At 46.5% G+C, this 24,110-nt stretch overlaps 2 protein-coding genes across 2 annotated transcripts in view; one reads left to right on the top strand and one right to left on the bottom strand.

Annotated features, from left to right (window-relative positions):
• The window catches only part of LOC309362021 (uncharacterized protein C8orf48), a 384,870-nt gene that overhangs the window by 326,759 nt on the left and 34,001 nt on the right, over window positions 1-24,110 (bottom strand). The gene's annotated exons all lie outside the window — the stretch shown is intronic.
• Window positions 9,174-21,035, top strand: AMER1 (APC membrane recruitment protein 1). Its single transcript, XM_081897329.1, has 2 exons — window positions 9,174-9,332; window positions 15,661-21,035. The coding sequence occupies exon 2, from the start codon at window positions 15,745-15,747 to the stop codon at window positions 19,060-19,062; it is 3,318 nt and encodes a 1,105-aa protein (XP_081753455.1). The 5' UTR covers window positions 9,174-9,332; window positions 15,661-15,744; the 3' UTR covers window positions 19,063-21,035.

The following is a 24,110-nucleotide window of genomic DNA, read 5'->3' as shown; positions in this document are numbered from 1 at the left end:
ACACACACATGCACATATTTTATCTCCCATTTTTTTCCTCCAATGAGCTTATGGTACAGTACAGGGTTCTCGCCCTCCTCTATTAATCTGCACAACAACTCTGTGAGGCTGTTTAGGCTGAGAGGCAGTGACTGACCCAAGGTCACTCAGTGAGCTTCATGGCCGAGGGGGGATTTGAATCTTGGTCTCCCAGATCCTAGTCGAAACTCTAACTACTATGCTACACTGTCCCTCTCCGAGGTGGTCTGCAACCAGCCTGCTTCACAAAGGCAATGGAGACAAGCAGCACATGGGAGAAGAACCAAATGAAGATATTAACTGTGCATCAGAAGGCAAGATGGTTGTATTGAATCCTCCAAATCTATGTGGATATGAGATGGTGGAGATGCCTTCTGACCCATAAGCATCTGCTTCACACTTCACAGAGGTTGCCTTAAACCAGGAGTGGGGAACTCATTTCAACACAAGATCCACATTTCCTCCTGGCTAGGTTTCCAGGGGTCACATGCCAGTGTGCCACAGGCAAAAGTGAGGAGAGCCACAAATGTAAGCATTTTTCTGTGTACAGTAGTATGCAAGTTTCTTCACACACTTGCATACCCACCCCATCATACACCCCATCCTACTTATTCCAACCAGGCAACAACATTGGTAAGTCAATAAGAAGTGTTGCCTGGGGAGAAGGGGTGTGGCTGTGGAGCGATATATCTGGGGAGGGTCTCAAGGGCAAGATAAAGAGGTCTGAGGTTACACACACACACACACACACACCATCTTAAAACAGTCAAATAATTATAGTGTTACACTCACAAATGTTTCTATCTGAAACAGACTGAAAAACAGGAGTGTGTTCTGATCTGTGTGGATGTTTCACTCAACATACCGTAAACCCTGACTCTTGCTTCGCTTGGAAAAATGACTTTTGCTTCTGTCTTGACTTGTGGAAAAAATTCTATGTCTAAGCTCAAGAGACTCCAAGCAAAAAACAAACAAACCCTGAAATGCTACAATATTTAACAAGCCTATGTGTGTTTGTGTGTGTGGAGGGGTGTTTACAACTCAGCTTGCTATGGAAAATTAGAAACAAACACTTATTTTTGATCCGCAAAGAAACTTCAGCTGCAGCCTTAAATGCTCTAACGAGGAAATAAACCCCATTGAGCACAGTAAGGGCTTACTTCTAAGAAAACATGCTTTGGCCTATGCTATGACAATGTTTGCTGACGTTTGTGCATTTGCAGCAAAAGTGTGCCCCCCACCTTCCTCTTGAGTATTATTATTATTATCATCATTATAATTACGATCATCGTTATTAAAATGTATATCCTACCCTTCCTCCCAAAGGAGCCCAGAGCAGCAAACACACAAATGATAAAACAATTGCCAATTCTACTGTAATAGTAAAGGGCTCTGAGGGAGCCTTCCCCTACCTAGTGTCCTTCAAAGGTTCCATTAGCCCCAGCCAGCCAGGCCAGAGGCCAGGAATTGTGGGAATTTAACTCCCAGCTAAGGGCTCCTCCAGAATTGGGTGTGTGTTTTTCTGCCGCTGTAGTCTGCAACATGTCATTGATTCAATAGTGCATTTGTGGTGAATTCAAACTGGGCTGTTCACAAATCATTCTGCTTTACTAGTTGTTCTGCAAAGTTTCCGCAATGTTACTGCATTATTGCCATTGAGGGAGGCAGTCTTGGTACTGTACAATAGCAAGAGTTCAAACAAACAAACAAGCCAGAACACTTGTGATATAAATTACAAGATTTCAGCAGGAAGCTTTGTGACATACACATATTAGAAATGAAACAGCATGCCTATCCCAGAACATTTGCAGGCACAAGCAGTATTGAAAGCAAGGTTGCATACTACACCCTGAGAGCATCATAAGCACAAATCATCATGAATATAGGATGAAAAGGGTGTCTGAAGGGACTGAACATCTGGAGGGCACCAGGCTGTGGAAAGCCAGTGTGACCATTGTTTACCGAAGTGTACAATGAGATTAAAAGAGGTAGTCATTGGCTCCTAGTCATCTCGCCTGAGTATACTGACTGAGACCCCAAAAGCTGTGTCTTCCATTATGCTTTTGACACCACCACCAACTAATCCCACCCTTTCACTGCACTGAGCTAAGCAACCATCCAGAATGTAATGCCTTTTGGGTACCGCTTGACCTGGGATGGATTTGAACTGACAACCCAAGGGGAATGTAATTTGTTAATACTTGAATGGGCACCAAAAAGATAACAATTTTTAAAGCAATCAGAAAGCACCAGCTGGATGCAGTGCTAACAGCTGCCCGTGCTTATTCGTTCCTGTAAGTTTCATGATCAGGGGCTTTTTCTCTTGATCACTTACTATTCTCCCTCGGGTCTGAAAAAAGTCAGATCTCTAGCAAAGGATTAAAAAAAGAAAGATGGTTTGCATGGAAAATAAGCATGAACAATTTTCCATGGATTTTCAGCTGATGAATAATTGGCTTTGATTTGGGAAGTTTAATAAGCCACCTAGAGGCTGAAGCCATGCCAGGCTCAATGAAAACTAGCTAGGAAGGTATTGCAAAAAGCGGCAATGAAACCAGAAACCTACCTGCCCCCTCTCCTACCTCTAGAACCAGCCTCGATCATTTTCTTCACCCTGATCTGTTTCTTAGAACTCTAGCTGCCAACTAAGAATGGATGAATTGCAGTTCTCGTAAGTTTCTCGTTCTTCTGGTCTTAAATTCAGTTCTCCACATTTCTACAGCAATTGGCAATTATTCTAAACAAGAATCCTCATGAAAATTCATTAGCGTTTTAGTGCCATTTTCTCCCAGTAAATACATTTTTGTATGTAGTTTTCACTAATTACGCACTTTGCAAGTCATTATGCTAACAATGGTTTTTTTGGTAGTTTCACTAACATGCATTTTTCTGTACCGTTTCCCCTAAGTAGATGCATTTTTTGTACAGATTGTTTGTGTGGGGAGCTCCATTGCAGAATGCAGAGAAGCACACATTTCAAAGGATTGTTGTGCTTTGGAATAGTAAGAGCCTGCTAGAGCAGGCCAGTGGCCCATCTGCTCTCACAGTGGCTGACCAGATGCCTGTGGGAATCCTGCAAGCAGGACCTGAGCACAAGAGCACTCATCTTACTTTTGGTTTCCAGCTATTGGTATTCAGAAGCATTATTGCTTCCAGCTCAGGAGACAGAGCACAGCCATCCAGCCATCCAGCCATCGTGGCTAGTACCCATTGATAGTCTCCTCCTCCATGAAGTTACCTAGTCCTCTTTTAAAGCTATCCAAGTTGTTGGCCATCTCTGCCATCACTGGGAGTGAGTTCTGTGTGAAGAACTTTCTTTTATCTGTCCTAAATCCTGCAACTTCACTGGATGTCCATGAGTTCTAGTGTTATAAAGGAAGGAGAAAAACCTTTGTCCACTTTTTCCATGCTATGTATAGTTTTATAAACTAGCACAGGGTTAGGCAAACTAAGGCCTGGGGGCCGGATCCGGCCCAATTGCCTTCTCAATCCGGCCCACGGACTGTCCGGGAATCAGCGTGTTTTTACATGAATAGTTACAGATAGGTAGCCGTGTTGGTCTGCCATAGTCAAAACAAAAAAAATTCCTTCCAGTAGCACCTTAAAGACCAACTAAGTTAGTTCTTGGTATGAGCTTTCGTGTGCATGCACACTTCTTCAGATCTGTTTTTACATGAATAGAATGTGTGCTTTTATTTAAAACGCATCTCTGGGTTATTTGTGTGGCATAGGAATTTGTTCATTTCCCAAAAAAATATAGTCCAGCCCACCACATGGTCTGAGAGATGGTGGAACGGTCCACGGCTGGAAAAGGTTGCTGATCCCTGAACTAGCATATCACCTGTTACTCACCTTTTTAGTATAGAGAAAAGTCCAAATGCTGCAACCTTTCTCATATGAGAGTTCATATGCCCTTGATCATTTTTGTTTCTGAAAGTGCAGATCATGCCATTTCTCATTAAATACAAGCAGAGTCAAATTCCTCCTCCATACTTAACTGGCAACAGAGGAAAGTGTTGTGCTCTCTTTTTCACCTTGTCTTTTCGGATTAAAAAATCTCAGCCTTATAGAAGACCCTGTAATTTGACTGCATTTTGGTTCCAAGAGGCTCAAAAAACCTTTGGCAGAACTTTTTCCTTAAATGAATGTTGAGGTTCAGCCATCCCTTGTGATGACTGTATTAAGTCTGATAGTATGACAAGCCTAGAGCCTCAGTAAGGCTCTGTGCTGTGCTGTAGCAGGCAGGAGAAAGAATGAAGTGCTTCCCCTTACTTCACCGCAGGGATGCTGAGATCATTTTGGGTGCCATTTGCCAATCCTCTGCACATTAAATTTAAAAAATCATATCCCCCCCCCCAGGAGGAAACTACCAAAGAAGCTAAGCAGAGGAAGAGGTAGGTTACATTAGTGTGCATGGCTAAAGCTTAAAACTGTTGACCAACCAAAATGTCACAGAATAGTGAGACTGGATGGAAAACAAAGTGGGAGAGATTGTGTGGAAGAAGATGCTCACTTTCATTGAAGCCTGCCACAGCACTCCAGTTTTCTTGGGTCCTGTGCTGTGATGAGGAGAGGGAGATGCAGCCTGGTTGGAGTAGATCCCTTTCTTTTACACCTTTTCTGCCACCAAGTGAAATAGTCGTTGTCTTTCACCAATCGGCCTAAAATTCCCTGTGTCTCCCCCAAGACCACTTCCAGGTATCTTAGCATGTGGCACTAGACATGGGGCAGCATATTGAAGGAGACCATGCAAGTTATTTTTCCCAGTAGTGATGTATGGAAGTGAGAGCTGGACCATAAAGAAAGCTGATCGCCGAAGAATCGATGCTTTTGAATTATGGTGCTGGAAGAGACTCCTGAGAGTCCCATGGACTGCAAGAAAATCAAACGCATCCATTCTTAAGGAAATCAGCCCTGAGTGCTCACTGGAAGGACAGATCATGAAGTTGAGACTCCAATACTTTGGCCACCTCATGAGAAGAGAAGACTCCCTGGAAAAGACCCTGATGTTGGGAAAGATGGAGGGCCCAAGGAGAAGGGGACGACAGAGGACGAGATGGTTGGACAGTGTTCTCGAAGCTACCAGCATGAGTCTGACCAAACTGCGGGAGGCAGTGGAAGACAGGAGTGCCTGGCATGCTCTGGTCCAGGTGGTCACGAAGAGTCAGACACAACTAAATGACTAAACAACAACAATAACATGCAAGTTATATGAAAACAAGAACAAAAGTTTAGTAAAAGATTTTGGTGGTTTTAAGGTCATTGTTAGGGAATAGTTTAACACAGGAATAGCTGTAAATATGCATAGCTTTCCTTCCATTTGGAGCAAAAGAGCATATAAGCAAAGAGTTAAAAGCAAATCTACTTTCCCTCCAGCCTAAAACATTGCCTATCAACATATGACAGCCAGGCAGTTCTTAAGATGTTAGAATGGTGCCCTTTAGCAGGGTTTCTTCCTTTGTCTCTTGAGATCATGCCTTGATCTCTTCATCCTTTGTTCTGATTCTCCAATATACCTTCTGGCTACAAGCCTTCCAGTCCACCAGTTCAAGTACTAAAGTCTTTTGCCAACTATATACAGCCTACATGCTATTTTTCAATGAATCTACCACCTTGCAATATGATCCCAGGGTGGGTCAGGTTTAACAAGTTCATGTCAAAATCCCCAAACAAATTTACATGCAAAAGTCGAATGTTTATATAACAGCAGAATCTATAAAAGGATCGTCTATTTCCTTTACAAAGCCGAAATGTCTGTTTCTCCCTCTTCTCTTGTTTCCTCAAAGCCAAGATCCTGACTTTACTGGGTTCTGGTCAAGCTGCTGATACAAATTGTGTATCTTAGTAGTACAGTGAAGCACATTCCTTACATTTGCAGCACAAAGGTGTACTTTTAGAGTATTTTGGAATAAGAACTGCTTCCGTCTGCCTTTCACTTCAGAAAGAAAAAAAGGCGAGTTGAAGAGGGAGATGATAGAGGCATATGAAATTAAGCATAGTACAGAGAAAGTGGGTAAGAGAAGTTTTTCTTCCACTCATTATATTAGAACCCAGAGTCATCCATTGAAGCCGCAAATGTTCCAAGATTCAGGACAGACAAAAGAAAGTACTTATTCATACAACACAAAGTTACACGTTTGAATTTTCTACCACAATATGAAATGATGGCCTTAAAAATGGATTATACAAATTAATGGAGGATATAGGAATTACTTTATTTGCATGTCAACGTATTTAAACAATTTATATTCCATCCTTTGTCAAAACACCTCAAGGTGGATCACAATGTAAATGGTTATTAATGTCTAGGCTATTGCCTCCAATATTGGCAGTATTATGCTTCTCTATGTTTTGGAGTGTGCCTCCTCCTTAGAATCCAGTAAGAGACTCTGCCGGGGGTGGGGGGGATGCCACTCCTCTGAGCCTAGTAGGTAATTGATTCCTGCTGCTTCTCTTCATTGGTAGTGATTGAATGTTCCACTCAAATGCTATATGGAGATGCTGCAGGATTGCTTGTCCTTAGCAGAGGTTGATTGGAAGGAGATACTGTAAGTCCAGAGCAATGACTCATAAGAAGGAAACATGTAACCCCCTCTGAGGATAGGTCATTATGCTTCATCCCTACAGCAAAAGCAATTGAATGGCTCTGGTGCATCACAGGCCAAGGCAAGGACAGAGCAATGAACCAGGCAGAGAGGCAGCAAACAAGCTCCTTTGTTGGTGGATGTTTGGGCTCAGATAAGCCTTTCTTAAATGTTCTCTCTACACATGCTCAGCTGCCATCTTTCCTAGTTAAAGGAGGTGGTCCAGGACACAACCCATCAAACTGTTCTGCTTTTGGCTTAAGCTGAACGGTTTCAGTGCTTTCCACAGGTCTGTCATACACAGGTCGTTGGCTTGTGCTATTACTTTTGATTCTCCGCCTGGTTTATAAGCTGCAGCAACAGCCCACAGTCACCATCTGTCCACTCAGCAAGTCATCTGTCTACTCAAAGCCTGTAAAGATCTTTCCCACACTCCTCTTCTCCCGCTCTGCACTTTTGATTACTCCAGTGGAAATTGGATGGGCTTTACGAGGGATGAGAGTTGATGCAAATGAAAACCGACTTGAGGCTGGTTGCCATGGCAAGCCTAAAGATTTACTATCTGGAGGGGGAACTTCTGCTCAAAGAGCCAGTGGCAACTGACCTTTTCCTATGGAATTGTCCAGCTGCAGTTTGCCTGGGAGTTTGCAACATAAAGCAAGTGGCAGCAAAGTGCCCACAGCAGACCTTTGTTTGGCTAAGAGGGCCAGACCAAAGAAGGGTGTTTCCTTCTTTACAGTATATCAGCAAAGAAGCCTTTGGCTGGTAAGACTGCAATAGTCATTTTATGATGAGTTATTTGCACTATGAACCCAACTTTGCAACTGGTCAAACCAGCAAGCTGGATGTTCGGCTGGTGAATGGTTTAGTCCAGAGATGGGGAACAATTTTATGGCTAACCAAGCCAGGTCCTTATTTGTCCCCACCTTCCATGAGCCAACATTGACAAGTGATTGGGACACCCTCTGTCATTTACTTGATGTCATGATGTCAGATGGTTGACTGGTGGTTTGTCCCACCGACCAGTCAAAGCTCATTGCACAGTACTTCCCAAGTGTCCTGGCAGCCATCTGATTTAATTATGTATTTTTAGGTGGCGCTGTGGGTTAAACCACAGAGCCTAGGACTTGCCGATCAGAAGGCTGGCGGTTCAAATCCCCGTGACGGGGTGAGCTCCCATTGCTCGGTCCCTGCTTCTGCCAACCTAGCAGTTCAAAACCACATCAAAGTGCAAGTAGATAAATAGGTACCTCTCTGGCAGGAAGGTAAACGACGTTTCCGTGCGCTGCTCTGGCACGCCAGAAGCAGCTTCGTCATGCTGGCCACATGACCTAGAAGCTGTACACCGGCTCCCTCGGCCAATAAAGCGAGATGAGTGCCGCAACCCCAGAGTCGTCTACGACTGGACCTAATGGTCAGCGGTCCCTTTACCTTTACCTTAAGGTTTATACACCACTTGATTGTAAACAACAACAACAACCCATCCTCAAAAAAGTTTACAAAGCGAATAGAACAATAAAATTATCAGTATAAAGAGTGGAAGCAATTCTTTAAAACTTCAAAGGATAAAATCAACAAGAAATTACAAAAGCAGATAAAGTGTATATCAACATTCCACGTGCCTGGACAGATTCACCTAAAAAAAAAATGTTTTCAGCAGGTGCCAAAAAGAGTACAGTGAATGTGCCTGCTTGATGTCCATTGGCAGGGAGTTTGAGAGAATAGGTGCTGGCATGCTAAAATGTTGATTTCTTACAAATGTGGAATGGACACTGGGTAACTGTAGCAAAAGGGGCTTTGCCAGCCCTGTGCTTGGCTCTTGAGTTAGTCCCAAACTTTGTCCCTCCCCTTGTGCAGGGTAAAATCTGTCTTTTGATATATTTATTAAAAATAAGTGCATTTACAGATATGTGCATCCTTCATTTTACAAATACTTAGACTTGGAAGATCAGGGTTCAAATCCCCACTCAGTCGTTCACTGGTTGTCCTTGGGCTGGTCACTCTTCTCAGCCTAACCTGAGGATGAAAAGTGGGGAGAACCATGTGTGCCACTTTGAGCTTCTTGGAGGAAAGAAAGGTAGGTAAATACATACATACATACATACATACATACATACATACACGAATGCTGCCCGCCCCCGGCGCGCATTGGGCTTCTTCAAAACCAAATTCCAAATTCACATGCTTCCAGAGAGGTATAGGATCGCAGTGCAATCTATGCCCCACCCCTTGAGTTCGATGGGATTTGTTCCCACGCAACCCAGCCGTGAATAGGATTGAAGTCTAATGCATAGGATTGGAGCGCAGATGGGGAGCGTGGAGCAGCAACGCCCACTGATCTCAACTGGGGGCTTGCTTCTCAGTAAAGATGCATACCCTGGCATTGCAGATGTACTCGTGATAACAACTTTTAATCTACAAACTGCAGCACTTTGCATTTCAAAGAATGTTGGAGGAAGGCTGGAAAACCACAGGCGGGAGACAGAAAACCCCGCCCGACTCCGCCTCGAACGCTCCTCATTGGTTCTGCGTGGCCGTCTATCACCTTTCCAGCCGGCCCTGCCTCTCGGTAGTAGTAGCAGCCGGGAGCCTCCGGCCCCCACCTTCCCGTCTCTGCCCCTGCTCCGTGCTGGGTTTGGCGAGGCGAGAGCCATGAATGTATTGCCAACTTTCCTCCAGACGCGCGCTGTGCGGCGGGTCCTTGCGCTCCGGGAGCGCACGCAGAGGCGGGTGAGTGGGGACAGCAAGGCGAGCGAGAAGGGAGGGTGCCTGCCTGCCCTTCTCCCGCAAGCTATACTGGCCTGCTTGGAAGTGCCAGGAGGAGAGGCGCTCGGCCGGCCGCAGCACAATCGCCCGGGGCTTGCTCGCGCAAACAGTCTGCGATATTTACGCGTTTGCAGTTTACCGACACATTCTCTCCCTTCTGTCTTTCGCGCGCGTGTACGTGTGTGTGTGTTGGGACTGGTTGTGTGCACGCGTCTTTTTCTTTTGTGTCGACTCCTGCAGGAAGTCGGGAGGCCTTTTTCGCTTGCTTCTTCCCCCCACCCCCCGCCGCCCTTTCTTTCTGCTGTTGCCATCTCTTTTGGAGGAGAAAGAAAGAAAGGACAGGCGCGGGTGGGATTTGTGGAGCGGAGCCGATCACCTATCACCCCATCGCAGAATGTATGTGAGGCTTTCTCCGGTTCTCTAGCCTCTTCCTTTACCTCCGCCGGCAGTCTCCCTCCCTTTCCCCCCACCCTTGGGTAGGCCGGGCGCTGGGTAGCTTTGTTGCTGAGTTGCCGGAGCTTGCGGTGGCTGGTGGTGGCTGGCCTCCCCTGCTGAGATCACCCCTTCCCCACCGCAGGCGCGCCGCGCTCCTTAAGCATCCTATTATTTTTAAGAGGCCAGGATAGCTTAGAGGCGAACCTGGTGATAGTTTGCCTGCAGGAAGCCCTAGGATTAGACCCTGGTACCGCCCTCTTTTATTTTATTTTTAAAGGACCAGGTGGCGTGCCAAGAAGCACACTTCTGCAGCTTTTCAGAACCAGAAAGCATTGCGAGTTGGAAAGCATCAGGATCGGTGAAATCAGAATCTATCATCTTCCTGTGCTCTTTTTCAGAAAATGGGGTGGTAGCTTTGTGGTGGTGCACAGCCTTTAAATGCAGAAGAACCAGGCTTGAGCCTTAGAAAATGTGGGTGATGGGGAACTCTTCCGCTAGAGAGCTGTTGCCCATCAGAGCAGATTATATTGGGCTACATCATAGAGTCCCTGTACCATCGTCTTCCTTTGGCCCTCCAGATGTTCTTGAAGTACAACTCCCATCAGCACCAGCAAACATGGGCAGTGGCAGTGGAAGATGGGAGATGTAGTTCAACCACCACACCTGGAGGGCCAAAGGTTTTGGTGAACAACTAGTTTGGCTGGGTGTATGACACTTTCCTATGTGATTATGCTCCATCCACTTTTATTGCCCTCTCTGGGGAAAAAGGCATATGAATAGTGTGGTCTTTCCACCATGAAACTCCCTGGCTTGGTGGACTCTTGCCTTTAATATCTTAATCCTCAAGAGGTGTTAGGCTGGTGGGTAATAGGGACAGGGCTTTTTCAGTGGTGGCCCCACAACTTCGGAACTCCCTCCTCGCAGAGATACACATGACCTCATGACTGCTGGTGTTTAAAAATTCCAAACCCTGAAAACAGTTGTCTGTTTTTCGCTGAATTGTGTTGTGCATGAAAAAAACATTAGCTGCTACTATCCTTGGGTGTATATTTTATTTTCATGTGTAAACAGCCTTGTGAAACTGGTGTGCCTGGAAAGATGGGCTTTTTTTTTTTTTTAGTAAATAAAGAGACTTTCTTCCCCCCAACACAGTTCCCTGATTGTACACCTAAAATGCTATGTGTGGATGTGTCAAACTTCACTTTGGAAATGCAGAAGTGTTGTAAAATTGCACGCCTTAACACTGGCTGCAGCTTCTTATTGAATGTAAATTCCATCACTCAGTCGCAAATATATGAAATTTCTGGAGGAAACATTTCTCTCTCTCTAGGCCTACATAAATCCAGGTTTGATAGGACAATGAATTCAGTGGTGGAGCATCTGTTTTGCATGCAGAAAGTCCCTGGTTCAATCCCCAGCATCTCTAGGTAGGGCTGGGAGAGAATCCACAGCCTCAAACCCTGGAGAGCTGCTGCCAGTCAGTGTTGACAATACTGAAGTAGATAGATTGATGGTATGGCTCAATATAAAGCAGGTACCTGTGTTTCTGTGGCTGGTCCTTCAAGTCCTGCCGATTTACAGCGGGACTTGGCTTCCTTGCGTTGTATTTAAGTGTCATAGAGACTGACATTGTTTATTTATTTATTGTATTTATTTCCCACCCTTTTCTCCAAGGAGCTAATGGTGATGTACATGGTTTCGCCCCTTCCTTATTTAAACCCCACAACAACCCTGTGAGGTAGGTTAGAGTGACAGGCAGTGACTGGCCCACGCTCACCCCCTGAGCTTTATAGCTGAGTTAAGATTTGATCCCTGGTCTCCCAAGTAATAATATTCCCACTCTCTTAACTGCTACACCACACTGGCTCTCCCCTGTTATCTGTGGATTGTGTCCATCACAAGAGAAAAGTGACAGTCTTGTGGCACGCCTTTAAAAAAACTGACAGATTTATTATTTATCAATCCAGCTTCTCCAAGATGTTGTTGGACTACAACTCCCATCGGTCCCAGCCAGCATGACTGGTGGTCATGGATGACTTGAGCTGGATGTCCAGCAGCAGGGTCAGGATCGGCCTTAGGGGCATTATAAAGCAATGAGAGTCAGAAAACCTAGCTGAATCTTCTTCAATCAAGGCACACAGAGATCTATCTACAGTTAGGTATACCAATAGCTAGGGTTTGTTTTTTCCTTTAAAGAAAAGAAAAAAAGTGAAGCCTGGGTTTCAAGTAAAAGTCGAGAGACACTTCTTTTGAACATCTCTTGCACACATTTTTATATTTGTGCTAGGATAATTTATTTCCAGATTTTAGAATTCCCAGCCAGATCCTGTGCATAATTAAGTGCACAGGACTGTAGGCAAGGTCAGGCAAATCTAGTGTCAAAAGGAATCATCTGGACAGTTTTGTAAAAGAAGTTAATGACATCTATGTTAATCGCTGTCAGCTTTTCTTTGTGATAGTTGCATTAAATGAATCCATACAGAAGAGCTAATGTTGACCATCATTTGACCCCATTTTTTAAATATCCTAATTGGGGTTGGGGGGTTGGAGGCTTGCATCTGCTTGCCTCCCTACTCGTTTTACAACATTGTATGTCCTGCGAATGCATGAACACAGTTTATAGCAGGACTGAGCAACCTCCAGCCCATCAGACTAATAAAGCCTGCTCATTTGGCCCACCAGACTGTTTTGGCCATGCTACACTCACCTGTCAGCCACCTGATGTCTTATATGATGCCAGGGGTGAACAGGTTAAAAAGGTGGCTGCACTGGGCCAGAAGCACCAGCTGATAGTTGGCACTTTAAGGAGACTCATGCTCGGTTCTTCTTAAGTCCTGACCATCCTCTGGGACCTCCCAAGAACTGCGTGCTGCGCTTTGAAGTTCCTAGCAACCAGATGATTTCTGGCACTTCAAAGTGCCTCACAGAGCTGTTTGCAGGAGGCTTGCAGAGAATCCTGCACAGTGCTTTTAAGGTTCTAACAATCATTGCCACCTATTTTGACATCAGGTAATTGACAGGTGCGGCAGCCTCCCACCTTTCAAATTTGGTGGTGTAGTGAGTAGGATAAAGAAGAATCTTACAAGGTTAGAGTGTTAAAGGTGGCCTGATAGACCATCAAGCATAACTCCTCACTTGGCATAAGTGTGGGGAACCTTTGGCCCTCCAGGTGTTGCTAAACTAGAACTCCCATCAGCCCTGGCAAGCACAGCTAATTACCAGGGGTGACGTGAGATGTAGGTGAGAAGCATCCGAAGGGCCACGGGTTCCCCACACCTGGGGTAGAGGCTCCCCAGTAGATGGCTGTCCAGCCCCTGCAGAATGCAGGAGATTCATTAAGCTCTTGTGAAATTGTTTTCTGTGAAGATGAGTTGTGTAAAGCAAAGCACCAACATTTGACCAACATGAGCTCATCAATATAGAATTTGTTTGTGCGGCTGATAGCGATGGCTGCGGCAATTCAAATGAAAGGCTATTCCATTGTAGTTGCAGAGCTATGCGAGAGAGTGAAAGTGATTTGACATGATATTAAAAGTTGGCTTGTGATGCAGTGCCAAAGGTGAGATGGTGTTTTGAAGTCGTGTGGCCTTTGGTGAAATAAAACTGTTATTTTGTGGGGAGGGGCTTGCTTATGCAGCATGAGTGCCTTGGTGGGAAGTTATTTATTTACCCATATTTATTAATTTATATCCTGCCTACCCTCCAAGGAGCTCAATACAGCATGCAATGTGTTCTCCCTCAACTCTTCTCTATCTTCACAACAGCCCTGCGGAGTAGGCCAGGCTGGGTGTTAGCGACTGGTGCAAGATCCCTGCAGCTGTAGGCCTTCAGTCTGGGTTGTGTAAACTGCCTAGCACTGCCAGGGTATGGACTGAAGGCACGTGAACCCCCTTCCTGAAATGAAGCACATCTGGGTCTGGCCAGTGCCTGCATAGGTGGCCACCTGGGAATCACATGAATATTAAAAGGTAAAGGATAAAAGGACCCCTGACCATTAGGTCCAGTCGTGATCGACTCTGGGGTTGTGGCGCTCATCTTGTTTTATTGGCTGAGGGAGCCGGCGTACATCTTCCAGGTCATTTGGCCAGCATGACTAAGCCACTTCTGGCGAACCAGAGCAGCGTACGGAAATGCCGTTTACCTTCCCGCCGGAGCGGTACCTATTTATCTACTTGCACTTTGGCATGCTTTCAAACTGCTAGGTTGGCAGGAGCAGGGACTGAGCAACGGGAGCTCACCCCGTCACGGGGATTCCGCCGACCTTCAGATTGGCAAATCCTAGGCTCTGTGGTTTAACCCACAGCACCACCCGCGTCCCTCACATGAATGTTAGCACAGGTATTATACCTGGAGAACAACCTTTTTTACACCCCCTTCTGAGTGCTTTAAAGTAGAGGCACAGGGAAGATAGTCTGGCATCTATTGACAGATCTCTGGTTGTAGTTATCTAACAAGGCTTTGGAATTTAATCCCAGAAACTGTCTCAAGATAATCTTAAACAGAACAGTGCTGATGTAGAAAGTTTTCAAGCCATAGGGGTTATAAATGAAAATTTTGAAGCAGCTGTCTCTGATCTGATGTGACTACTATGATGGAAATGCTGTATTTGAACACAGGCATTTTCACTTGGTCAGAAGCTGTTGAAGCCAGGTGCAAATGCGCCTGATGCCTAGTTAATTAAAAACTGCATGAAACTCACTGCTCAGTATCAGTCTAACTTACTTCTCAATGCTGTTGTGAGGATAAAGTTTGGAAGGGGAGAATGATGTATGTCACCTTCAGGTCTTTGGAGGTAAGGTGGGATATAAATTCAATGTAATTAATTAATTAAAAGACTAAATTGTGTGTTTCTGTGCTCAGTGCAGCTTCCCTTTCCCTTTTAAGAGAGTTGGTGGGTGCTCACTATTAATGAGAGATAGAAGTCTGACATTAATAACATTGCAGAGTCCCCTACAGTTGCTTTGGCCTGTACTAGTCTTGGAATAAAAATTGCTACCAATGTTGACTGTCCAAAAAAGAATGGGGAAAAGCTCTGACTTGATCGATGACCTGATGTTAGAGCTCGTTTTTCGTTCTTAAATGTGCCACCCTGAGGCCTGTAGCTCTCTCATCAGTCCGTTGTGGGGCCACAGGAGAGGAGAGAGAGAATATGACCAATAAATTGGTGGAACAGCCAATTCCAGGATTTCTTAGGCCTCTTGTCTGAAAATTTATTTAATTTATTTCATACAATTGGATACACCAGGAAACCTCAAAGCAGATTATAAAAAGATAAGACAATAAAATGAAGAAAAAACTACAACCCTACTTTAATACACACACAAAAGAAATACTACATCATATTAAAATTACCTCAGCTTTCTAATCATCTGGTTAGAATGTTTTTAGCAGCTGCCAATAGGCAAGGAGTTCCAGAGAGCAGGTGCTGTCACACTAAATGACCAAGTTCTTACACATATAGAACAGGTATTATGTGGCACCTGTTGCAGTGCCAATTCCACCCATGGAAGTGGTTGAGTGGACACATGTGCAGTAAGGCTTACATTGGGTTACATTAAATGTAATGTCCATGTGTGTATTTGTCCATTTCTCCTAACTAAGGCTGCCAGCTATTTACCTAATGTAGGCCCTTCTGCTTTTTTTTAACAGCTGGGAGAAATGTAACAGGTGCAGCTTTCCTCCCATTTGTTACATCCCTCCCACATTTAGAGGTATGGGAGCCCCAAACAGGGCAGCTATTGTGGCCCTGGCTTTGCTTGGTTACGATGCACTTGGATGACATAATGCTCAGCACCAGTATCCTCTCCTGATGCATTTCCTGTTGTCCCCCCTCCTCCTTCTTTCCTTTTTCTTTCAGATCAGCCAGGATGCTTCACCCAGAGCATGTTGAGGAAGATGCGGCCTCAAGAGACTGCCCGTCCAGCTAAACCCGCATGCCAGAATGGCCGCCACGGAAGCTGCCTGCACTGGAAACAAACCTGGAGCAAAATCTCCACCGGTAGAGGAAGGCCATCACCACCAGCGGCTGCAGGAAGAGAATGGGGCAGCTGACCAGCTCTCTGAGCACAGCGATGCCTCCTTTGCCACAGTGGAGCCGAGCCGTCAGCCACCTCCTGCTGGGAAGCTCAGGAAGACTGCCTTCAAGCTCTTTGGTGGGAAGCGAAGCATCTGCACCCTGCCCAGTTTCTTTGGTGGGAAAAACAAAGGCCAGGGAAAGGGAGCTGCAAAGAAGGGCCTGAGCAAGAGTAAGACACATGATGGCATCAGCGACGTGGGGTACGAAGAGGCCAACTCAGGTGGTGGAACGGACTTCCCTGCTGCACAGCTGCCGAGTTCTCAGAGTGCTCTCCTGGGAGCAGACGCCAGCCTCAGGGTTGGTTTTGTCCGGCCGTCAGCATCCCTATCTGGAAGCTCTGAGGGCTTTGAGAAGAAGCCCTGTGGGGAGAAGTCCTTGTTCCTTCCACGCTCTAAGAAGGGGCTCAGGGGCCTCTTCAACAGCATCCGGCGCCACAGGAAGAGCAAAAGCACTGAGCCCGAGAGGACTGAGTTGCAGGAGTGGACTTCAAGGGATGCTGTGGCTGAAGGACTGCCCGGTGCGAGTAAGCAGAAGAGGGGTGCCGAAACCCAGCAAGTCTTGAAGCAGGGGAGCCTAAAAGGCACTGCACTTCCCCCAGAACATGGGGAGCATTTTTGTGATGATGCTTCTCCTTCACCTGGAGTAGCGGCTGGTCTCGATGAGTCAAGAGAGGAGGTCCAACCGGTGGCCAACGAAAGCAGCTCTGTAGGGGATGCAGCCAGAGGAGGGACAGGCAGCGAAAGCTCTCGAGATGCAGAGCTGGAAGCAGATGACACCCTCTGTGCTAACTCTGTGTGCGGAGAGCTCCCTGATGCTCTCCAGTCTGAGGACCTAGACAGCAGCCCTCCCTGTGTCCCATCTGGGGACCAGCTCAGCTTGATGTTTGGAGATGTCACTTCCCTCAAAAGCTTCGACTCCTTTACCGGCTGCGGAGACATCATTGCTGAACCAGATATCGACAGCATCGCTGAGAGTGCCACCACTGCAGAGCGCGGCAGGGATGCGGCCAAGAGGAGCTCCTGCCTAGTTACTTACCAGGGTGGAGGGGAGGAGATGGCCATGCCAGATGACATAGAGGAGTATCTGCAGCAGATGTGGGAAGGTGCTGTCAAAGCAGATGCTGGATACGAAACACGCCTTCCAGAACTCATGGCGAAATGTGAGCATCAGGGAGTGAACGGTGGCAAGCCAGAGGTCCACCTCTATCCTGAAGGCACAAGGGGTGACGTGGACCTCTTAACACCACACAGTGACCAGCAAGAATCTGCTCCCAACAGTGATGAGGGGTACTATGATTCTACCACTCCAGGTCCTGATGATGAAACTGGCGATGGGCTTGAAGAAATCAAAAAGGACCGCCTCCCGAGGGACAGCTACAGTGGCGATGCGCTGTATGAGTTCTATGAACCTGATGATGCCCTCATGAGCCCCACTCGTGCTGATGAATCTTGGTTTGGTAGCAAAGTATCCCCACCAGAAATCTTTTCCATGAGCCAGTTCTTGGACTTTGCTCTCCCTGATGAGAAGGATTTGGTGCAGATAATGGGCCAGAAGAGGGAAGTGATGGAAACGGAGGAGGAGAGGCTGGCTGCCATTCAGAAACAGCTGCTCTTTTGGGAGCTGCAGAGGGAGCCAACCTTGAAAGACCTGGATATCCTCAGCAAAGACCAGCACCACCCCAGAGACAAGCTACATACGGAATGTAACATGAAAGTGACCAGCTTAACCGACAAGAGTCCGAGTGGCCTTGGCTGCGATCAAATGTCCTCCCCTGCTTTGAACAGTGGCCTGGATGCTGGAATTCTAACTGAGAAGCAAGAGTGGAAAGATTTCAAGGAGATGCTGTGTCCAGAGAAGCACTACAATGGCAGTGGGGGCCCTAAAGTGCACAGTGGGGGCCTTTTTCAGCAAGTCGAAAATGGCTCAGTGTTGGATTCAGATAGAGAGCATCCAGGGCTTGAACCGGGTGCTTTAAGTGGCCTGGAGAATTCTGTGACATTCCCTTTCTTCAAAACGCACAGCTGTCCACTCAGTGAGCAGCCAAGCAGAACCGAAGCTGACTTTGGGGAGCCCCCCAACATGGAAAATGAACCAGAACAGGCCGTTAACTTCTCCCAGGCATTGGTGGAGTTCACCAGCAGCGGGACTCTCTTCTCCAGCCTCTCTGAAAGCCTTGGGAGCTCTGATTCAGGCTCTGCGTTCACCCAGAACCTCCCTGCCCTCCCAACGATGGTCACGTTCGACATTGTCGATGTGGAGCAAGAAGGCGAAGGGGAGTGCGAGCAGCACCTGGGGATGAACACTGATGAGGACATCGCTGCATCCTTTGAGGCCTTTGACGATAGCTACGCTGCAAAAGAATCCTTTGCCGAATGTGACGAGAGAATGTTTCCTGGGTGCTTCCAGAGCTCTTTCCAAAGCTGCAACTGGGGTGTCACCAGCCTTCCCCGGCGCATGAGGCTTCAGGAGATGAGTCCTCCCATGCCGGAGCCTCTCTCCAGCTGCAGGAGAAGCAGGTCCCTTGACACTGAGAGCTTGGAGTTTGAGCTGGCTAGCTTACAACTCTCCAAGGGTGGCTTCAAGCCTTTTGACCTCTGGTCTCGATGGAGTGGCTGCAGGAAGGATCCTGTGTCTCCTGGTCTAGATGCAGACCGTGAAAATGCTCTGGGCTCTCCAGAAGGAAAGGAAGGAAGTGATGCTGCTGTCTTTCCTTGGGCAGAGCTGCAGCAGAATGTATCATGCAGGGAGGATTTTCCTTCGCAAGGCGTGAAACCGTGGGACTGTGATCTGAGCACCCCAGCCTTCCAGAGCACGTGGGGTGCATCGGAACAGCCAGGTATGGAAGCACCTTGCATGCCCCTGGTGCAGGAATCCGCCAAGGAGCCTGGTGGGAAACCTCGTGCAGATGGGGCCAGCGATCCGGCGCCGATGGCAACCAGACCAATGGCCAGGCCATCCAATTTGCCTCTGCAGACTCCTGCTGTGCCCCAGGAGGTGTGTGCCTCCCACAGGCCTGGTGGGGACAGCGCAGGTAAAAAACTCGCTTGGGTCCTTCCTTTGGGAGAGAAGGGGGCTGACCTGCCCCCGGACCCCAGCTTCACCCATTCCCCCGACAAGCCAGCAATGTGCAAACCTGCAGGTGTGACACAAGGAATGTCCCAGCTTCATGGCAAGCAGTGCTGAGACCTTCTGATGGCAAGGCTGAGCGTCGTGGGAGCGCCGACTCTCTGATCTGCAGAAAGGGAAAGCCCCCACGTTGGAGGTGGCTGCTTGTGCTGCCAGCTGTTGGAACACCGCAATGAATGTAACAGTAGCCAAATAGCTTGCAGGAGAGGGTTAAAGGAGGATTAGGGTGGGTTTGGTTCCCTAGGGCCTGCAGGGAGACTTGGAACATTACAGATGGTTAACTTTGATTTGAAATTGGGTGGTGGTGGTAACCAATTCTTTCATTAGTGGTGGGTAAAGCAGAGTGTGCCTGATAGGACTTCTGTTATCACTCATCACTGCTTGATGGTGCTTCTTGTTGGGTTGATGCTGAATTGCACTTCCATAGCGTGAACCACTGTTAATCCTGAACACAATACAGGGGAAAGGTGCCAACACCTTGGCTTGGAGATATTCAGACATGATGTAAGAGAGCTCTGGAATGTCCAGCTTGCCCTTTGGTTAAAAGCAGAAAAAACAATTTCTTAAAACTGACTAACTGGGTGCTTTTTAACAAGTGGCTGTAACAACTTTAAGAAATGGGATGGTTTGCTGGTGGTAAAAAAACACAACTATTTAATAAACGTCCTGTGTTTTTGACAGCACAACCCTACTGTGCATTCCTTCTCCGGAAGCAAGCCCCACTGAGTTCAGTGGGGCTTGCTCTCAGCTAGGGGTGCATTGGGTTGCAGCCTTGTAGTGCTGTCATGTGCAGATCTACTCAGAAGTAAGTGCCACCCTTTTCCAAAGGGGGGGGGGCTACTTGTAAGCAGTTGTGCATGCAGAGCCATCTGTATCAGGTGGCATTTTGAAGATGAAATAAGACCTGCAAGGTGTTTTGCCTGCCATGAGAGTGGCAAAGCATTGGGCATGTGGTTGTAATGAGACAAAGTTTGGCCAGGGGAAAGGAAGTACTAGGAAGACATTTAAAAATTTGGCATAGTTTATGGATGGTGTAAGAGTGGAGTGGCACCCAAGTGACTGCAGAGCTGCAGACTTCGAATAGATATAGTGTGTGTGTGTGCTTTAAGCTAAAAGCAGCAAACTAACAGTATCCCTTTTTAAAGATTTGAATCCCATTATTTCCTTACTAAATCTCACTCAGTGGGATGTCCAATGAAATGAATTCTCCTGTGTGCCCCAGAACAGAGCCCCCCCCCCAAATAATAATTTACTCTTGAATACTTGGGTTCTAATGCAAATCTGGGCAAGCGTATTCACCATACTGTGGTTTAACTGGCTTGTGTAATGCAAGGCTGGCATTCTGTTGGTTGTAAATAAACTATATCAAGGATGGGGGACCTGTGTTTCCCCAGATGTGGCTGGGCTACAGCTCCCAGCACCCCTGACCATTGGCCATGCTAGGGCTAATGGGAGTTGGCTGTCTGGAGCATAGTTGTCAACTTTTCCCTTTTCTTGCGAGGAATCTTCGAAATAAGGGAATTTCCCTTTTAAAAAAAGGAAACGTTGACAGCTATGATCTGGAGGGAGCTATATTATGGACTTCTGCTTATAGATTATATGTTGCAAGGCCAAATGTAGCCTTCATTGGAAAATCTGTTTCCTCTCTTCCATGCAGGGCTGGCCCAAGAAGTTGATTGGAAAATCCAAAACTTTCCACACATGCAAACAGATTCTACTGTTTAATCAGCCAGAAAGGTCTGCTTCAAAACTCCACTTGAAGGGACCTTGTGAAAGCATGTTCAAGCTGTTGGTGGGGATGTACAGGAGGGCTTCTTGGTGGATTGACCCCCAGGAATCAATTCTGTTCACCTCTTTCTCAGCTGCCCCTTATGGGATTGCAACATCTATTGCTTGAGGTGGACATAAGAAGAGCCCCTGTTGGATCAGGCATATCTAGTTCAGCTTAGTTTTTCTAACTGTGGCCCATTAAATGCTTCCAGGAAGGCGGCAAGCAGGGTTTGAAGGAAACTGACCACCCCCACCCCCCCTTGATCAACTTGCCTTGTGAGAAACCTGCCATGGCCTTCCACCCAGAAGTGATCTTTCTGAAAGATAAGGCTGGCAGTAGAGGAGGGTCTCCAGAAATGCATGAAACTAGCACTGATCTGTCTAGCTGAATCTGGTCAACTCTTGACTAGCAGAAGCTGTCCAGGGATTCACATTTGGGGGTCTTCAAAGCCCAATGTGCAAGGGGCATTTTTTGGTTGCAGGGGTAGGAGATGCAAGAACCAAAGACTGGGGTGTCCTATATTGGGGGGTGGGGAATCTGGCTCTCTGGATGTTGCTGGATTCCCATCAGCCCCAGCCAGCATAGGAGCTGTGATTTGTCTTCTGGTCCAGGAACACCTGGAGAGCCACAGTTTCCCCTGCTGTACATGCAGAGCAAATGTTCTGCTGCTAAGGTGGGCCTTGCCCTCTTGTTAATTTGCTCTGGAAGAGTCATATCTGGCATGGTAGCTTTTAGGGGAAATCATTTTGAAAGAGGTGGTGCACAACTTGCTGCTTTGCTCACGGAGTGCCCATACCTGCCAGTATTTGTTAGCTAATAAATCAGAGAAGAAGACCAGCAAGAGGAAAAATCCTACATTAAAGCCAAGTCCCTTGAAGCTGCTGTCAGCACAAGGGCAACTTCAGAGGAAGGGCCCTACCTCACTGCTTTGCATTTGAAAGATCCCAGGTTCATTCCTCAGTGGCACCTGCAGGTAGGGCTGGAAGGGGTTTCTGCCTGAAACCTTGGACAAATGCTGTCAGTCAGTGTAGACAACACTGGGCTAGATTGGCAAAATGTTCTGATTTGGTATGAAGCAGTTTCTTATATTCTATCTTCCCTTCACTCTTGTTTTCTTTTTTTAGCAGTACGTATGTAAATACTATGTAGTAAGACTCGTAATTTTTTTAATATAAAAAACCCACACCTCTGACCAGCCTCTTATGAAAGATTAATCTTATTTCCTGCTCTAGCTCAGAGCCAGCCAAAGAGAGTGAGGAACCTGAGGTGGAAAATCCAAATGGTTTATGCATACCTTAAACTAATTAAGATAGCATCGATAAGTTTTCTTGCACTGGGCTCTTCATGTTCATTCCAGCAGGGCTCAGCTGGGAGAGTGTTGATGTACTTACCCAAAGGCCAGATCTGTCTCTGCCTATAGTACTTCATGGCACAACAAATCTCCTGTCTGTTCATCATTTGCCCACCTTCAAAGGAGGATTAGCCATGTGAGATGGGTTGCCAGGTTTTTACCTTTCTGTTATCTCATGTGGCTAAACATCCCCTGAAGTTCAGAGGGAGCTAAGCACATGGCAAAAGGGTCTGGTTCTGAGCTAGCCAAGATTTCCCCCCTCAATTGAGAACTACATGCTGATCTTTTCCACATACATCACCCACTATGAAGGATGCTTCCTCACATGAGAGAACCTAGGCAACTGATAGCCCACCCTGTCCCAAATGCTAGTACAGAGGTGCTCTGACAAGGCAGAGAGTGCATGCTCTCTTCCTGGGAGTGCATGCATGCCAGCAAGTTGAGCTGCATGCTAGCAAATCAGTTCTGTCCTGCTTTCTTTGCCTGGAGTGGCACCTGGCCAGAACTCTTGTCTTGTGATTCTGTGTAATGTGTAGACTAGCTTGCAGCCTGCTCATCACTCCTGTCTTCACTAAGCAACTGAATCCTCCTTTGCTTTCAGTAGAAAGCGCAGTCAGCTGAATGTTCACAGAACGGGTGTCAGACCTTTGTTCTCAATACACATGGGGCAGATTGAGGGTGGGGTTTGCACCCACACCCCTGCTCCTCTGAAGCTTTAGCTTTCAAGGGTTCAGGGGACTTAGGAAACAAGCTTCAGGGCAGTTGTGGATGAGGTATTTCTCCTCAAGCTCTTGATTTGACAAAGAATCCCTCCTGTAGGATAGAATGTAAACATTTGCTTAAAAGATAAGTATCTGAGCAAGACAGGGACACTGGGAACCAAATGTCCAGATTCGCAAATCCACCCATGTTAGATTGCATAGATCCTTTAGGCTTGATTTCTGCCTGATTAATGGCCCCATTGACCCAAACACAACCAATTGGCCATGCAAGGTAACTCACCGGGGGCCTAATAAGCCTCCATGTTTTGGTATCTGTGTGGGACTACCAGTGAAGGAGCCTTGTCAAACAGCTGCCAAGCTGCCAGGCCTGTCTCATTTTGCCTCTGTTCTGAATTGCTACCGCTCACAAACTAGAACTATTAATGATCACACTGTATCGCACACAGGTTTTCACTGTGGCCTGCCTTGGCCAAGTCTTCAATGTGTTTTGGGTTAGGTTGGTGGCATGGCAGGTCCCCCCCCCCCCATTTTCCTTTTGAACACATCACCAAAGACATCTTGTGAAGTTTGTTGTCAAATGGTGTAACTCTTGTTGATAATGTATTTGTGTAAAAAAAAACAACAACAACCAACAACTCTGTGTTAATAAGAATGTTCTTCTACAAATGTGTGTGTGTATAAGCATTTTGGTTTTTACATATTTAATGGGGGAAATTTAAAAAAGAAAAGGAAAACATTTTTATACAAGTGTGTACAACAGTTTGACTCTGCCTTGGTAATTTGACCTGTTTGTAAAGGATTTTTCAATCTTCGTACTATATAACCTTTCCTCTGTCTCTTTTTAAAATTACCATCTTATCTGATTTGGTCTGTGGCTAAAAACAATGATTTGGCACACAGAAATGACAGCAGGACAATGGGGTTGCATAAGCATGAAAGGCTGGCTGCTTGTTCGTCTTTCTCTCTTCCTATGGTCTTGTTTTTTGGATTCTTGGCCAGTGGTAGAAGTACCTGCTTTGCATTCAGAAGGTCTTGGGTTCCGTTCCCCTATCTTCACTTAGGGCTGGGAAAGATGCTTGCCTGAAACTGCAGAGCCACTGCTTGTCAGTGTAGAGAATGCTAAGCTAGATGGACCATCGTCTGACTCAGGGTAAGGCATCTTCCTGACTTGAAAGATGTAGAACAGGGTGGCAAACCTGTGGCCCTCCAGATATTGTTGGACTACTGTCTCCATCATCCCTAACCATTCCCCAAAGTGGCT

This window comes from Podarcis melisellensis, assembly GCF_964234715.1.
Source record: "Podarcis melisellensis genome assembly, chromosome: Z".
Classification (NCBI taxonomy): Eukaryota; Metazoa; Chordata; class Lepidosauria; order Squamata; family Lacertidae; genus Podarcis; species Podarcis melisellensis.
This window is presented reverse-complemented; position numbering and strand designations above follow the sequence as displayed.